Source organism: Drosophila busckii, chromosome 3R (genome assembly GCF_011750605.1).
Source record: "Drosophila busckii strain San Diego stock center, stock number 13000-0081.31 chromosome 3R, ASM1175060v1, whole genome shotgun sequence".
NCBI classification, from domain to species: domain Eukaryota; kingdom Metazoa; phylum Arthropoda; class Insecta; order Diptera; family Drosophilidae; genus Drosophila; species Drosophila busckii.
In genome coordinates, this window is record NC_046607.1 from 1,088,307 (window position 1) to 1,106,214 (window position 17,908).

General features: G+C 39.6%; 1 protein-coding gene across 1 annotated transcript; it reads right to left on the reverse strand.

The window, feature by feature from the left end:
• Nucleotides 1-15,570: 15,570 nt before the first annotated feature.
• Nucleotides 15,571-17,494, reverse strand: LOC108602143 (NEDD8 ultimate buster 1). The gene has a single exon (XM_017990176.1). It carries the CDS (start codon nucleotides 17,425-17,427, stop codon nucleotides 15,595-15,597), a length of 1,833 nt encoding a protein of 610 aa, XP_017845665.1. The 5' UTR covers nucleotides 17,428-17,494; the 3' UTR covers nucleotides 15,571-15,594.
• Between the last annotated feature and the right edge of the window lie 414 nt (nucleotides 17,495-17,908).

A 17,908-nucleotide genomic window follows, 5' to 3' on the forward strand; every position in this document is an offset into this window, starting at 1 on the left:
AAGTAATTTTACTTGTAATTTTCATATATAACAAATATTTATTTACTTAGAAACCAGTTCTTGCTAATGAATATAAATTTATTTACAACGGTCTGAGTTCAATTGACCCGTTTTTTAAAAAATCCATTCGGATTAGAGGTGGAGAACAATCGACGGCACTATTAAATGTTGGGCGCTATCGAGCCATTATCGATTATATCGACAGCCTCTTCAAAACACTAGAGTCAAATTTTGTCCCCGCAGCCCGCATTGCAACTCCTCAAAGCGCACAAGCGCCTTACACTCAAAAGAAGAGAAAACAAGCAAATCGAGCAACTCGTTCTAGAAAAGCGACGCCTACGACAAGAATGGCAGTCTCACAGGTCGCCATATGCACGTCAAATGCTTAAAGACGCCACCCGCAAGCTTACCAAAGCGTTAAAACAACAAGAAGCAAATAGTCAACATCGCTACATCCAGCAACTATCATCCTCTTCTACGAAAAACCCACTGTGGAAAGCTCATAACTCAATGCCCACCAACAGAAACTGTGATGCCTATAAGGAACCAACTAGGCGGCTGGGCCCGCAGGGATGAAGACAGAGCTAAAACATTTGCAGGACACCTTGAAAATGAGTTTCAGCCAAATCCTGCCACAAATTCATTCACAATACCAACATTAACAAGTGACTCTCAGCTTCAACAAGAGCCAAACGCCCAAACGAAATCGCACACATCATCAAAAATCAGTATTGAGCTCCCATACTGTGCAGTTTGCACCCTCGCGCAACTCTTCAATGCCATCACTAAGCTTGGTTACTTCCCAGAGAGATGGAAAAAGTCAATAATAATAATGATACCAAAGCCAGGCAAAGATCCATCATCATACAGACCCATAAGCTTACTATCATGCCTATCAACACTTTGAAAAATGCTTGCTGACTCGGATGAATCCATAACAAAATCCCATCACAGCAATTTGGGTTTCGTGAAAAACACGGCACTATCGAGGAGGTCAATCGCATAACATCTGAAATAAGAAGCGCATTCGAAAATATAGAATATTGCACTGCAATATTTTTAGATGCCAAGCATTCGACAGAGTCTGGCTAGAAGGACTAACGCTTAAGATCAGAGCAACGCTTATAATACACACAAATTATTAGAGTCGCATCTATCAGAGAACGGCAAAAGTGGCAATTTTTACGCACAAGGGTTGCACTGTAGAAAAAGAAGTGCAAGAACTGACTCGGACACAAAAAAATTTTATGCCTCAATTTACCCACTTGCAGAAGACAAGGCAAAGGAAACTACGTTTGACTGGACTAACCCTTTGCGTGAAATAATTTCGCTAGTTTGCAACAGTGCTTCATATCCAAGTGGAGAAATGGCTCTCTGACTGGCGAATAAAAGTAAGACGAACAAAAAAAAAAACAAACATGTTACGTTTACCCTAAACAGGCAAAATTGTCCAACGCTCACACTAAACAATTCCGCACTCCCGCAAGCAAACGAAGTGACGGTATCTTGGGTACATTCTCTGACAAAAGACTCACATTGCGTAGGCACATCGAAGCCAAGAGACCGCAACTAAAACTAAAAGCCAATAGCCTCCACTGGCTTATCAACCGCTCGGTCCTCTCTCAGCCTGAAGATAAGGTCCTGCTCTACAATTCCGTTACTTAAGCCCATCTGGACCATATTGGCCTCCCAACTAGGGGGAACACCAGCAATAGGCAATATTGATATTGTCCAAGCACGAGAGTATTCCAGTCAAAATCCTTAGATCTAATCACGGGGCACCGTTGGACGTTTCGAAACGGATACATACAGAAGACCAAAAATTATTCAACAAGTCAGGATGTAATAGCTGAAACACAAGTAAAATACTACAGTCAAGCTTTCTTGCATCCTAATCCCCTCACGCGAGGGCTAACAAGGCCGTGCAGCCGCTCCCGTCTGCGTCGTATCGACCTACCAACCAGCGATAGAATCTAGGAACGTGCAATCCTAAAACAGTTTAAAGAAACTGTTAGATAATGCTTAGTTATAAGATTTGTATACTTATTGTTCGTCTCAATTTAAGAGAAGATCCAATAAAAACAGCAAAGTTTAAAAAAAAAAAACAGTAGACACGTATCGAACGTGGTGGCTCAACCACTATCGATGGTGCCATCGATAGTTGGCATCTTAAGATTCAATAAACAAAGCCTTTCCATTTATTAGCAAAGGACAGTCTGCAGGATAGCTACTTTACTGAATCCACGCTTAAAAATATGGATTCCAGCACAGTTCAAACGCTGAACAAGCATCCACATATTTTGAAAATAAACTGGCATATTTCGAAGTCAAAGAATCCGCAATTGACCTGTCCCTCGCTACGGGAACTAGCTACCAGGACACATTGTTCGACTTTTTCGGTGAGTAATTGGGAAATAAACTTGGAAACGCACGAGTAGATGCAATTTTAACTATACAATATCTGGAGCGAGCGTTTGCCATTCAAGATATCAATCCTTTGTTATGGATCAAGGTATTTCTAAAAAACGAATTATAGGTTCTATATAATTAAATATATTACTTTTATTTAAGGTGAATCAAACTGACTTTCCGTCAATAAAAAGCCTCTTTTGCAAATATCTCTGCATTCCGGCTACGTCCGTTGAATTGGAAAGATCATTCAGCAAGGCGAGTCAAATTATTTCAGAGAGGCGAACCCGGCTCAAGGAGGAAAATGTTAATACTCTTTTATTTCTAAACCAAAACTTTTGGTTAAAGCAAACAAAAATTTTCTGGTATACCTCACAAAAAAATTTTTTAAGTCGGGCGATAATATCTGTGTCTATCGATGGCAATATCCACGCTATCGATGGTTCAAAATTTACTACGTCGAATATTGATTGGCGTCCACTATCGATAGTTCTCCACCTCTAATTCGAGCTATTTTTATACACTTTGACATTTTTGTAAAAATGGAAAAGGGTATTATGAAGTTGTGCAAATGTAATGTAACAGCAGAAGGGAGGCGTGGACAGACCCCATAAAGTATATATATTCTTGACCAAACTTGAGTCGATATAGCCAGACTCGTCGTATGAGTGAGTGTTTCTCAGCAACTATAAGAGCTAGAGCAACCAAATTTGGTATGTAGGTTCTCCTATACCCAGAACATATCGGTTTTATTTTATTCCCTCCCCTCTCCCCGCAAAACGAAAAAAACGATTTTAAGCAATTAAAAAATATTCTGAAATAAATCACAAAAACGCCTGGTCATGTTTACGACCGATGCCGAAGCAATAAAAAAATATTCTAAAATAAATAACAGAAATGCCTGGTCATGTTTTCGACCGATACCGAAAATTTCACAACATTGGGATAAATAACTTATAGAATGGTAGCGGACTGCGAACTGTCTGTCCTCAATATGTGAAGGCAGCAATCAAAAGTATGGAGCAAGTAGCACCTCTTTAATTTTGACTAGTAGTTATGTGCGCCATATTCCTCAAATGCTTCTTTTAGAGGAAGAGGGCGTTGCTATACTCCTTCCTGTGGAAAACCGCCACTATTTGCCCGACTAGCCGATGGAGTTGCTCTACCGTGCCATCTCCAGCACGAAAGCAGAACTGATGCTCAGGGATGATCACCTAAATTTCCATAATCCTCCAAATCCTGAGTGCAATCAGTCTCTCAAACATCTTCGAGATCGAAGGGAGGAGACATCGGCCTGTAGGACGCTGCGTTTCTATCTGGCTTGCCTGGCTTGTAAATCATAGAGATTATTCCCAACTTCCACCTCTCGGGGAAACCTTACTATGAATATCAACGCTATGAAGAGGATGGCATGGCTGGGCATTGTTTTTAAGGTGCATTGCATATGGCATCGTGGATAGGCTGCTTTGTGTTTATTTGTCTGCTGATTACTCGGCTATGCTCGCTAGGGGCAAACGCTTATTGGAGGGTCCTTTGGCAACGCTTTGGTTAGGCCTTTAACAGCGTAACTTGCGACTTGATTTGGGCTCAGCAAGGTGCCTTAGCAGCACCTTCTGCTTTGCTCTGTTTTACTCCGTACGACACCACGTGTCATTTTTCGTCGATATAACGCGACTTCCTCGCGCGTCTTCTTTAATAGCGCTGTTATTTTTCAAAAAGGAACTGCGTAGCTTCGCCGGTCAGTGCTAAGCGTTCACTAGGCCTCACATCAAACTAAGTGCCTCTAATGGTTTGGTAGTGCACGTGAAGCTCCCTCTGGGCCCTACTCCACGTGCTTTGTCAAAGGGGTGCGATCTGGAGATTCCGTCCACTCTTTGTGCGTAGGTGTCTCTTTTTGCGTATTAATAGTAGTATCGCGCTGGTGACCGGAAAGCCTGAGCTTTGGTCCTCCGAGGCGTATGGCGTATGGGTTGCTGCCGCCTTGGTGGTCAACAAGTCAATGACATCGTTTAAGTCCTTTCCGGAGTTGAGCTCGATGTCGAGGTGTAGTGATCGCTCGAGCTGTCCTTGAAACTCTTCGTTATTAGCCGTTCCAGCTGCGTCCAGCGAATTAATTAATGGTAAGTAGTCTGAGCTGAGTTTATGACCAGAATGCCTCTCGTTATGGCAAAGTCGATACAACTTGGAAAGCCATGGCTACCTTGAGGAAATCGAGTGGGGCCAACCGTTGCTAGGTAGTTAAGTTCCGTGTTCAGAGCAAGGTTGGATACTGAATGCCTACGTTGATTGGTCTTTCCTGAGCCCCAACGCCAGTGGGATGCGTTCCAGTCGCCTGTTACAATAAACTTCTGGCAGTACTCGTCCAGAATGTTCTCAATCTTGTCAGAAGTCCAATAAAATATACCGGTCCAAGGCTAATGGTTCCACTCGCTGTTTCGATGGGTGCAGATGTAAGTTGCACTTTAAAAGGCGTTAGCGGGAAGTGTTTCAGATTAGATTTCACTAGGATAGCTGCTACACCTTAAGCGTTACCTGGGTCGTTGGCAGCATCGAAGCCATACATTTTTGGCGCATCTGTTCCTTGGCAATGGGTCCCATTCTCTCGTCGTACAGGCAGCTTCGTGGACACGACGTTGGCGGTCCACACAAAATGCGCAGCGACATTATATTGGGGCCTGCTGCACCTGTAGAGCGTTGAGCAAATGAAGTATTTGCCCCTGCTGCTGTCTCTGTTGTTGTTCCTGCTTCAACATCATCATCATTAGGTGCATTTGTTTCTCTTGGATCTGGCGCAGTGAATTGCTGCTTCCGTTTAGCGATTTCGATATGTTTTCGGTTGTGCCCCCGTTAACAGCTTTGTTCATAACTGGAGGCTGTTGATGGCGCTGTTGTGGCAGATTCTGCTCTTAGCATTGTGCTCCATGCTGCTTCTTGCTATTTCAGCGTAAGAAATAGTACCTCTGGGGATAATCACTACCCTACTTGCAGCAAGTTGTGGCTCCGAACGCGCATTGGTACTGGCGCTTGCTCCCTCGACGCTCTTCGGTCTGGTGCGTTGGAGGAATGCTTGGTGCTTGGAGCCACCCGAATAGTTGGCAGGGTTCTGTTCTCCGCAGTTGAAGCATGTGCTAAGTTCATTGGTGGTCGATTGCAATTGATAGCGGGGTGTTCCCTGCGCTTTTCACACAAACGTGTGCTTTGCGGTATTACTTCACAGAACGGCCAAACTGCTGGCAGCGATGACATTGAACGACGGTTGTGCGCTTGCGTAGTGGTTCAACTGCAACCCTTGTACGGGACAGAGTCCTGATATTCAGTATTTCTCTGTTGCTTTTTATATAATGTATATGTTAATTTTACGTTAATCAACCAATTTAATGGTTATAAAACGTAGGGACTGGCAGTAGTATCAAACATAATGTTGAGCCACTGAGCTTTTTCCGTAGCTATTTATGTTTTTACGAATTGAAACGATTTTAATTTTTTAGTTTATGTATGCCTTCATGGCCGAATTTATGTTGTAATTATAATTAAACTAACAGCCCCGACTTGGGCTGTGTTAAACTATTGCCTCGAATTAGACAATGTACCTAAGTGCAATAAGACCGGAGTAGTCTTTTGCTATGTGAACGATCGACGAATTGATACGACTGATTGGGCAATAAGACTCGAGTAGTCTTTGCTATGCGACGAACTTGTTAGACAAAAGAAGTTAGTGCGCACGCACAAAGAGAGCGCGAGCTGTTATTAGTGCAGTGCCGAATGCACGCAGAATGCAAGCGCAAAGAAGAGAGCGCGCGAGCTTTCTTTACCGCTGTGCAAAGCCAAAATACGATATTAGGCCTAGATCCGCTGTTCGTAGCTGAGGAGCACCATTTATTGGTCTTGCAAGACCATAAACATAATATGGAAACATAACAGCAACGATAAATATATTTTTAATAAACGATGGAGATGTAACAAAAATGGAATTAAATTAAATAATTAGCCTCCGTCTAGTCGTTGGGTTTGCCAATCAAGCCGCTAGGTGGTCCGTGTGGGATAGGAGTCGTTCCTTGTAGCGACTTGTGTGCCGATTAATCTGTTCCCTCACTGTGAGGATGTGGAGTTCGTTAGCGATATCATTATTCCTCGCGTACCAGGGTGCATTTGTGATCGTGCGCAACGCTCGGTTTTGGACCCTTTGTAGTCTCATTATGTTGGTGTCGGACGCCGTACCACAAATTTGAATGCAATATGTCATTGAGGGAACAACAATTGCTTTGTATAACAACACTTTGTTGCTGAGGCTTAGCTTGCTGATTGCCTACATCATGCAGGCATGTTTCTGCTATTTTGGTGGTGTGCTGCCTCCACGTGAGCCGCTTATCCAGAATCATTCCCAGGTACTGCGCCTGTGGAGATTGAGGGATAAGCGTGTCCTGCAGCTTAACCCAAAGGAGGCACGCTGGTACCTCAGCGAAAAATTGCAATCCTGGGACATGTTTCCATTTATGAATATTTTCCATCTGTTCGCCCACTTGTTATATAAGTCCAGAAATTGCTGAGTTTGCCTGGACACTTCGAGTCGACACGGCGAGTTTGCAATAAAGGCTGTATCATCAGCATACGTTGGCAGGAGGGTATCCGGATCTCTGGGGTTTGACAGATCAGACGTGTAAATGGTGTATATTACTGGAACCAAAACACTACCTTGTGGTACACCAGATCGACTGCGTCTGATGGAAGACCTTTCATCTCTCATTTCGAGCATGAATTTACATTCCAGCAGATACGATCTTAAGAGGAGGTATTGCGCAGTATGTAGCAGGGTCTTTAGCTTAAAAAGCAATCCGTCATCCATCGATCAAAGGCTTCTTTTACGTCTAGGAAGCTAGCAGAGCTGTACTGACCATTGAGCATCTTGTGGCCTAGTTTTGTCGGCTCCTCCTTCATTTGTGATGCTGTGATGCAAGCCTTTCACGCCTATCCTGTGGTAGCAGTAGAACTCATAATACTTATCTTCAAGCCACCTGGTAATACTGTGGAATGTGTTTGCGTCGGTCACGTAAAGGCGCATGACATCGCTTATAGAGGCCCGGAACTCGACTTTGCTTAAATCATTTAAAGAGCTGATGCTTTGTATCAGCACGTTGATGTCGGATATTCCTTCCATTACGATTGGTGCTAGGTGCCGCTACATTTGCGTCTTGTTGGTTGGTGCTGGGCTGTTCACTCGTCTCGTTCATCAGTACTCACACATTCCATTTCAGTAGGTTGCGCAAGTAATTAGAAGCGGTTGGTGTTTCCAATATAGTCAAAAACTAGCATTCCTTTATTGAATGAAAGTGAAAAGCTCCATTCAATATGAATTACAATTCAAAGAATGCATTCAATTTGAATCAATTTAGGGGCATTCAATAACTATTCAAATTGAATTTCAAAAAAGGAAAAAAGACAATTTCAAAATATTTCTTTAAGATTGATTCTGCGAGTAATTTTAATTCAGATTGGAAAAAATGAATGCATTCAAAATTATCTAAATTAAAGATGAATTAATCATTCACTACTGAATGCATTCTTTTACAACCCTTGTTTTCTGCCATGTTAACCAAGAATTTTGACATTGATCCCTTAAAACTGAGAACGTAAATCGTGGGGATGAAATTCCGAATGCCAAAACAACTATGATGAGCTGCGCGGGCTTACAAATAGTTTTTACTTGTGTGAAAAAGGTGAAAGACAACAACTACAAAAACGGTTAGAATCAAATTATATAAGATATATATATACAAGTAATATTTACCATAAAAACAATTGAAACTAAAATTAAAGAGGCTAGATGGTGCCTAATTAAATAAATGCTTAAGGTGTCTTTATGATGATAGATGTAAAGGGACGTTCTCACTCAAAAGCGACGGTGTTCGTAAGAAATCAAGTTTTATATCATCCCTATAGAGGTATTTCACAATTTTTGAAACCGCTAAGATTTATAAGCAAACAAAAAAATCGTTGGTCTGCTCAATAAATATTGCAAAGGTTACTTTATCTTTTGTATGATCTGAATATGTGGCAACACTATATAAGTTATAAATAAAATCACGGCAGACCGGAGTTTTTAAAAATTTGGTCGGCCTTGGGCCTAACTGATCCTTAAATTATTTAATTTCTGTCCAAGATTTTAAAACTGAGGCCTGTGGACATCTCTAACTTAATTTTATAACTTAATCTGAACCCTTTTAGCATGCAAAAAGCAAACCCCACCGAGCCGACAAGTGAGTAGGCTAAGTATTAACATTCATACAAACATACAAATGTGCAGAAGCATTCACCCCTTGACATAAGGAGAGTTATATTTTACAGTTGAGTGTTTCAATAGCGTTCTAGGCTCGCAAATGAAATTGTACTGTTTAAAGTAAATTGTTGCCTGATCCATATATAATTATAAAACGCGTCAAATGTGTAGTCTTTTAATTAAATTGTCTCTCTTGAATTTTATTTTTATTTTTTGTACTCTCACTGCAACTGCTGAGCGACATTCATAATGAGTATGTAAATTGATGTCAAGTTATGTACTCATTTTGAGCTGCCTGATGCGGCAATTTTGAGACTGTTTTATGAGTCGCATAAACATTCCGACCACATGGGACGCGTGTACTTTCATTACAAAACTTTTGTCCCAATCCCATAGATTTGCCCGAAGTGTTCAGAAAATGTTTGCTGCATATTTGTAGGCGCAGCTGGTGGAGACTCAACAAATAAACCAACGACTTTTTCGTTTGAGTTAGTTTTTCTCAAATATGCTATTTTATAAATGGATTAAAGAGTGAACTCACGAAGAAAGAATATTTGCTGTTACAAGCGCACAAAAAAAAACTCGCCTATCTTTATAAATCACAGAAACACAAATCTCGCTAACAAAATAATAATAGCCCTCTGCAAACAGTGTCAGCAGCATTTGTTGCTATTATTTGTCGCTTGCTTATCAGCGTACTTCCGCATCATTAAATAATTTTATCATTTGCATTATTTTCACATTCTAAGCAGAAAGTTGGTCGCACGCTCCAACTGCTCTGTCTTTGTCAGGCACTCACAGTTCTACTTAGTGAGCCTTGTGGTTATCTGTGAATATTCTGAGTTTGATTTAGCTAATTTGTAATTTATGCAATTTCGTTTTCTATGTTTTCACAAAACAGTTGTAGAGTTGTTTTTTTATTAACTGTACTGAAAAAAAGGTTCATGATTTCCATACTGAAGTTTTTGTGACTCTGATTTAGCTCTTAAATAAATCGGCTTTAATTGCTGGTACTTAATCGTTTAAACTATTCTTTGGAAAATCTGGAATATTACTCAGTTTATCTTAGCTTACATATGTTAAATTACGTTTTTACCCAACTAATATGGTATTGGCTAATTTTACATTTAAAAACAAGTGGACAGGTTAAAGTTGGGCGCCACCAACATTTAAATACACTTTGACAAGGGTTCGCAACAAACACACGCATGCACTCACAAACACAAAACAGCTAACGCGTCACAGCTCGTTTTCGCTGTAGCGTCAGCAGCGACGCCGCCGCCGTTTGTATGGCGCGTCACCACGTGCACCCCTCTGTCTATATTGAAATGTAAATAATTCCTAAGTTATTTATCCGATCGTTCTTGAAATTTTCACATCGGTTGAAAACATAGATAGACAATTTATTGATTTATTTGATTTTTAAAGATTTTTGTACTACCTTATATATCGTTTTTTTCGTTTATTTGCGGGGAGGGGGGGAGGAAAATAATAAAAAAATAAATAAAAGCGCAGTGTCCTGGATATAAGAAGCACCTACATACCAAATTTGGTTGGCTCTAGCTCTATAGGTGCTGAAAACTCGCATCCATACAGACAGACGGACGGAAGGGCGGACGGAAAGACGGTCATGGCTATATTCGACTGCAGCTCGTCGAGCTAATCCAAGAATATTATATAGTTTATGGGGTCTGCAACGTCTACTCCCTGTTACATACATTTGAGCCACTTCATAATACCCTTTTTCCATTTTTTACAAAAATGTGAAAGTGTACAACAAATGAATACCATATATTGTTTCGTAAATAATAAAAAAGACTATTAAGAAAATTTAAAATTACTTTTTTGTGAAGGCAATGTAATTTAACTTATTAAACTATTAATAATTTTCCCACTTCCTGCAACGATGGTTGGGTTTAAACACTTTTTAATTTTAATAAAAACAAAATCTTAAATACATATTTTAATTATTAATAAGAAATAATTTTAAAGCAATTTGTTTTATCAATGACTGTTCATAGTTCCTATTAAATGGGTAGAAACAAAAATATTAAAACATATTATAATATATATATATATTTTTTTTTCACACTTCCATTGAGCCTTTGAAAACTAAGGAGAATAACACGCTCTGTGTAATAAATTAAAAACTCTTCTGTGCACTGCATCAAGCGCATTACTAGGGAGAAGGAGGTTATACATATGTATATATATCCTCATTCTCCTTAGTTTTCAAAGGCTCAATGGAAGTGTGAAGAAAACGTTTTGGTTTTAAGATTATGTCATTACCAAACAACCTAATATAATGTATTCATTTTAATGTGGGCCATCCCTTTAATTCTTTAAACAAATATCTTTGTTGTCTTTCTTATTCTTGTACTAATACATAATTTTCCTATAATTGAGTTACACACTTTTGTTTGCCAGATAATTTTCACTAATACAGCATCTCTTGGTTAATGTAAGTATGAATTTAAATATTTTATACTTTGTACATACACGCTTTATGTAATAAATTAAAAATCTCTTCCTGTGCACTACAGCAAGTGCATTTCAAAGCCATTAAAGTTGTTCAGCCTGCCACTTGATAAATACAAAAAATGTATAAAGAAATATAAATGCAAAATGCCAAAAGACATGCAGAAAAGCATGGCAAGCAACAAACGATAATGAGGACACATAACAACAACAGCAGCAGCACTTGGTTCTACAATGAAAATGTTGCTGGCTGTTGATGACAGCGGCAGCAGCAACTGTCGCCGCAATTGCAGCAGCAGCAGCGCCAGCAACAGTAGCCATGGTAAATGACGGAAATCAGCTAGAGGAGACTGCAAGCAAGCCTCTTGCCAATCCCTGACTGCTGTTGCTTGGAAACCGTTTTTTCGCGGCAAGTCCTTGGTTGCAGTATCTAAGCGCTGCCTCTGCTCATTTTCGCTACTAAATAAGACAGCTGCCTGCCACTGCCCGCACCCACAAAAACATACCTACCATACAATGCTGACAGCATTTTGACATTATATTTTTAGAATTTTTTAAAACTCTTTATCGCTGGTAAATAGGAAATGGGTACGAACCCATATTTTTCTCTCCAAAAATAAATAATAATATAACTCACTCTTCCTTTCTTTGCCAAAAACACGACTTAAAGTAATTTCTTTATCATCGAAAAGCTTAATAGTAGTAGAATTAATATCAAAGGGTATATCATTGTCGTAGGCGCTCCTACTAGCATTTAATTTTTTAAATTTTCCTTTTTTGTACAACTTATATTGCTGCTTTAAAGCTGCAAAAATGTGCAGTGCATTTAGACATTAAAAGTATAACTTTTATTTGCCAACGAAATTTTAAAGAGATACCCCCAGACTTCATAAAAACGAGTTGAAAACACTTTATTAAGTTTTTTATTTTCATTAATTTTATTTTCGCAACAACCATACGCACGATTTAATCCAATCCGAGTAAGCCCAGTCTAAGCAGTCAAGTGAAATGTCAGCCACTCACAAAAAATGTGCGGCACAGCATGACAAATCTATGTAAACAACAAAACAAAACACCACATTGAATCTAACCAAGTTTATTTGAGATTTAACGATTCGGAAACAATACTCAGACGACAAATTATGTGGCCATCAAGTGCAGAAGTTGCACATACTGTCCTGGTTGAGGTTTCGGCACCTAGCAAGTTGTTGAAAAATTATTAATTTCGTAAAAGTCAACAACATGCGCGTCCACTCACACACACAAAATACGCATTGTGATAAACGGCCACGTGATGCACATCAGTAAGCTTGGGCATCAGCCAAAATACAATTTCATAGCACATATTTGTGGGCTAGCGAATAATTGAATAACTGGGAGAATAAGTTGAGCTCAGCACAAAATAGAATTCCAGAATTGCTACGCCGAGTTTTTATTTTATTTAACTTTTACTTTTGAACTATTTATTTATTTAACATTTAACTATTTATTTATTTTAAAATTATAAGTAGCTTTCGGTGTAACTACTATGGCAAAAATGACCAGTTTAAGAGGCCAAAAACCATTTTTCAAAAGTCGAAAACTAAAAATTTTTTTCATTAGGCTTTATTTATGTATTTGTGAATTTCAAATGTTAAAATCACTCTTGCCGTTCCCCTAATAATGAGAAATGTGTAGGCAGTCTTGCAAATAGAGATTCAAAATGAGTCCAGAGGAGTCCATCAATGAAATATATTCAGTCCTGTAGATTTTTTTAATTCTCTTTTAAATGGATATAGTTAAAAAAGCCACTTTCCGAGATATTTAATGCTTTTAGGACATAACCTCAGATTTGAAAATGGAGATTTGTGTGGAAAATGGCATGAAGCGGTTCAGAAAAACAAAAGGGAGGGCTTTTTTAAATTTTTTCACAACTACCATACCTGAAACAGAATTAGAAATTAAATCAAGTGGACAAATTAAAGTTGGGCGCCACCAACTTTTAGATACATTTTGACTAGGGCATCGCAGCAAACACATGCATGCACTCACAAACACATACACACAAAACAGCTAACGCGTACAGCTCGTTTTCGCTGTAGCGTCAGCAGCGACGCCGCCGCTGCGTCGGCAGCGACGTTTGTATGGCGCGTCAGCACGTGCACCCCGCTGTCTATATTGAAAATTTAAATGTAAATAATTCCTAAGTTATTTATCCGATCTCTGATTCTGAAACTTGCACAATCGGTCGAAAACATGACTAGGCAATTTTGTGATTTATTTCAGATTTTTAAAGATTTTTGTACTGCCTTATATTTCGTTTTTTTCGATTTGCGGGGGAGCGTCGTCTCCTGAATATAGGAGCACCTACTTACCAAATTTGGTTGCTCTAGCTCTTATAGTTGCTGAGGAACACGCACTCATACAGACGGACGGATGGACAGACGGACATGGCTATATCGACTCAGCTCGTCAAGCTGATCAAGAATATATATACCTTGAGGGGTCTGCCACGCCTCCTCCCTGTTACATACATTTGAGCAACTTCATAATACCCTTTTTCCATTTTTTACTAAAATGTCAAAGTGTATAAAAATTTTGCTACCGCTTGAGCACAGTGCGAAAGCATTGTAAATCCAATTTTAAGTATTTTAATGGCGTGCCACGCTCAAAAAAATAACCTAAAATATTTTTTTAGCATGTGTTATATTAATTTGATATATTGTTTTTAAAATTCAAAAAAATTGTTGTTTTTTTACCCAAAGGGGCGGTGCCATGCCCACAATTTTTTAAAGTATAATAGCCTAATGCAAAAAACCAAACTGAAATATCTTGCTCCGTTTTTGTGTTATTAATTTTGGCTCATAAACTGGTAATTTTTCCCATAGTGCTATGCTTTAAAATCATATTCCCTAAATAGAAACTCAAGTATAAGATATTAATCAGAGTAAGCTAAAATATCTAAGAATTTGAGTAGAATGTGACTAGGCGTATGTTGAAAAGATTTTACGAACAAGATGCTTAAGATAAAAATGCTCAGAATATCAGTTTTTATACGAAAACCTGATAAGCGATGTTTACCTTTGTAGGATCAGGAGCGTTTTCCTGCCTAGCATGAAATTGTTTAAGGGTGGGCGGTGATATTTACAACACGAGTTGTCAAGTGTACGTGACCGATTTATTTTACTTCTCTTACAATACTAAAAAAAAGTATGACAATGATTAAGGCAAACGCAGCTTGCTTAAGAATGAGAGTGTGAAGCACAAAATGCATTAGATAATATAACAGTTGTTGTTAGGGTGACACAATACGTCCTCAAAATTATTCCAATATAAAATCAAATCAAATTATCAAATCAATCTAAGGCCTTGGCCCAACAACCTTCATAATAAAAAAGGTTCCTATTTAAAAACAAAAATGTCACAAGTGTATAAAAAATATATATATTTTAAAGAGGTCTTAGTATTCTGGTATTAGTGTGATTTCTATGTAACGGCCTATCCATTCGTATAATAATTCATGATTCGTTTAGTTTGACCATTGTTTAATTTTTTGTACAAGTCAATCAGTGTTCCCTCGATGACCTATTCTATCCAAATATGGGGTATGGCTACTAACACCAACGTTATGATGGTGCAACGTGTCCAAAACCGAGCGCTGCGCATGATTGCAAGTGCTCCGTTGCACATTAGGAACGACGCCCTTGGAAGCGACCTACGCATTCCCCCAGTGACCAGTCAGGGAGCAAATTAAACGCCTTTCGAGTAGGTATAATGAACGCCTTGCAGCCCATACAAATCAGCTAGCGGCATCTTTAGCCAACTTTGGCGACTAAAGCGAATGCATCCTAGCGACCTATGGACAAGAGGACGACACACTTCTCGGGTCCTTAAATTGTAAATAGTTGTTCACTGTTATAACATTTTATGTTATCTACGTTGCTTGTTGCTCATTGCAAACAACGTTTTATAGCCATTACGTTGGTTGATGAACATAAATAAATGTGAAAAAAAAAACAAATATATATGTAAAATATATATTTGTTTAATTTTTTGAAACCGATAGAACAAAAACTTGTAATCGTATAAAATTTAAGACAAACTCCCTTTTAATATTTTAATGAACTTTATATTTCCTACAATTTTAGTTGGGTAATATTTCCCATGTTCGGTAGTGCTCTTTTAAAAGATTAAAAATTTATTGACCTTAAAATACATAATATAAAGAACATAAGCTCAACTTATGAAAATGTAAGTCTGAATTCTTTTTGAGTGAACTGTTATCAAAAATAATTATCAATAGCCTTCAAGCATATGTTGTATCTTATGCATAAGATATTTTTTAGCATAACTATAGTTTTAATTGCAGATGAGGCTCAAAAAGTGTCTAAAATAAATTACATAATCTACTGGAACTGCAATTCGAATAATTTGCTGCGGAAACTTATTTATTTTTATTCCAACAGTTGTTTGTATTCATTTAGTACGCGTTCTTCCTGCTCTAATGTCAGATCCAAGTAGCCCACATCAGTGTCAGCTAAATCCTCGTTGAATCGCTTAAAAGCACTATACACTTCAATTTCTGAACTGGCCTTAGCAAGAACAGCTTTCGCTAATACGAGCCTGCTGGGTGAGGCAGCAGGAAAAGCTGAAGTAGAAGCTTCATCATCCTCAGTGCGGGAGGTTAATGTGGATATGAAATCAATTACATTCACCAATTCCTGCTCGCTGCTAAAGCTTTTGAGCAGAAAGTCCACAGCTCGATGGAAATCATTCTGTGTAGTTTCAAGAGCGGCACGCGCCATAGGCAACTTGAAGCCAAGTTGACCCAATGTGTCCAACATCTGTTCATCCGCTGCTGTTGTAGTTGGGAGATTACGACGCAACTCACCCGCATGTGACTGAAGCAAGTCCACACTGCGCCCCAAATCATTGTCAGTGCGTCGCAGTGCCTCCATCACTAGTGGTCGCTCATAGCCCAGCTCCATTAGCCGACAAACGCTGCGTGGATGCACCCAATCATTGCCCAGCTGCAGCTGAGTCAGTCGGTTACTAAGCTCTCGCTCCGATTGAGATCCAAGTTGTGCCGCCTGTCTACGCTGATGTCGCTGCTGTATAAACTGTACGGCCTGTTCAACATTTCCATTGCTGGACCGCAAAGCTAGACGTGCATCGGATTCGCTGTAGCCCATATCGATCAGCAGTAGCATTAGTTCCGGATCTACTTTAAGATCTTTTAAAGCAGTATCTGCAGTCTCTAAGCGTGCCAGCGCTTCCTGAGGGCGGTTTTGATGAAACAGGATAATGCCTTGCAGCAGCTGAAGCCGCATAATATGGGCACGTTCCGGACAGTTGACACCTTTGAGCTCATAGAGGCGACTGTAGTTTTCGCCATAGCTGCGAGCAAAGATACGCTCACAAATGTCCAGTCGACGCTGTGCATCAGGCAATTGCGTTATGTTCTTTAAGCAAAGATAACACCATACAATATCCAGATTGAGCAGCGCATAGTTATCTACAGCCTCTAGAAACTTGGAGTTGCAGTTGCTGAACTTTTCGTCCGCCTCGAGAAAAAGCAACAATGCCTCATCAATGTGCTCTCGTCGCAGAGCAGCGCGTGCCTTTTCACACAGACCCATGCCAAGCAGCAAAGCGCGATTCTCTGCAGGCGGCAAGAACATGGCATTGCCATCCTGATCCTCTAACTCCATAAAACTATGCCCTGAATCCACTATCATCTCCACGTCTCGTTGTATCTGGCGTATGCGCCCATAGAGTGTCTCCCCCTGTGCATTGCCCTGAGTCACAATCACCAACAGGTGTTGATTGTTCTTCAGTCCCTGAGTCTCGAGCGTCTGCTCCGGCAACAGCACGCGTCCCGCAGAGATGCACTTTACATGACCAGCCTCGTTCAACCTCAGCTGCTCGGCAATTTGTCGCTGTAAGTTCACGCCCAGCTCTTTGAGCGCGCACTTCACCTCCAGCCTGTTAGCCGTGCCGCCCTCGCTGTCGACACAGCGCACATAGAATGTTGCAATGCCCGTCTCATTGAACTGGCGACGTGCTGCCAGCTTCCTTAGCGCATTATTCTGCAGTTCGGTCAGTGCACTACGGCAACTGGGCTCACTAATGCGCAACTCACGACTTAATTCCTCTGCCAAGTTGTTCATGGCTGAGTCTGAGCTGGTGCTCGCGTCCTGCAAATAGTACGGCTCCTCCCACAGTTGAATGCCTCGTTGTTGTAGACAAGCACGCAGCTGCGACAATTTGCTTTCAAACTCGGACATGCTAAATGTAATTTTCCTGTAATTCTCGACAAGTAATCTGTAACGCTTTGTGATGCTAAAGTTTTAAATAAAGAATGTTTTGTTGAATATATCGTATACTAAGTTTCAAAGTTTTTTTTATAAGATATTCTATTTATTTTAAATTTAAGTTTTTTTAAATAAATTATAACGAAATTTACCTTGTCATTATCAATTATTATAGTTCTTATATTTATATTCCATATACACTCTTAGCGATACGACAACACTGCAAATTTATCTCTCGGTCCGTAATTTCAACCAAAAAAAAAATCCTGGATTAGAATTAGATAAGCCCCACTTTCCTAGATGAAATTGGAAACGAAGAGAAGAAGCCGAACGATTTTCTTAAAATAAATGAATAATCTGTTTTTATTTAGTTTGAAGCGAACTATTAAAATTTAAATAGGAATTCACATTTATCCAATTATTTGTCGAGTCGAGGGCCATCTTGTACTCAGCA

Excerpts from the sequence above, each read along its gene's own strand:
- LOC108602143 (XM_017990176.1), bottom strand. The coding sequence starts at position 17,427 with ATGTCCGAGTTTGAAAGCAAATTGTCGCAGCTGCGTGCTTGTCTACAA.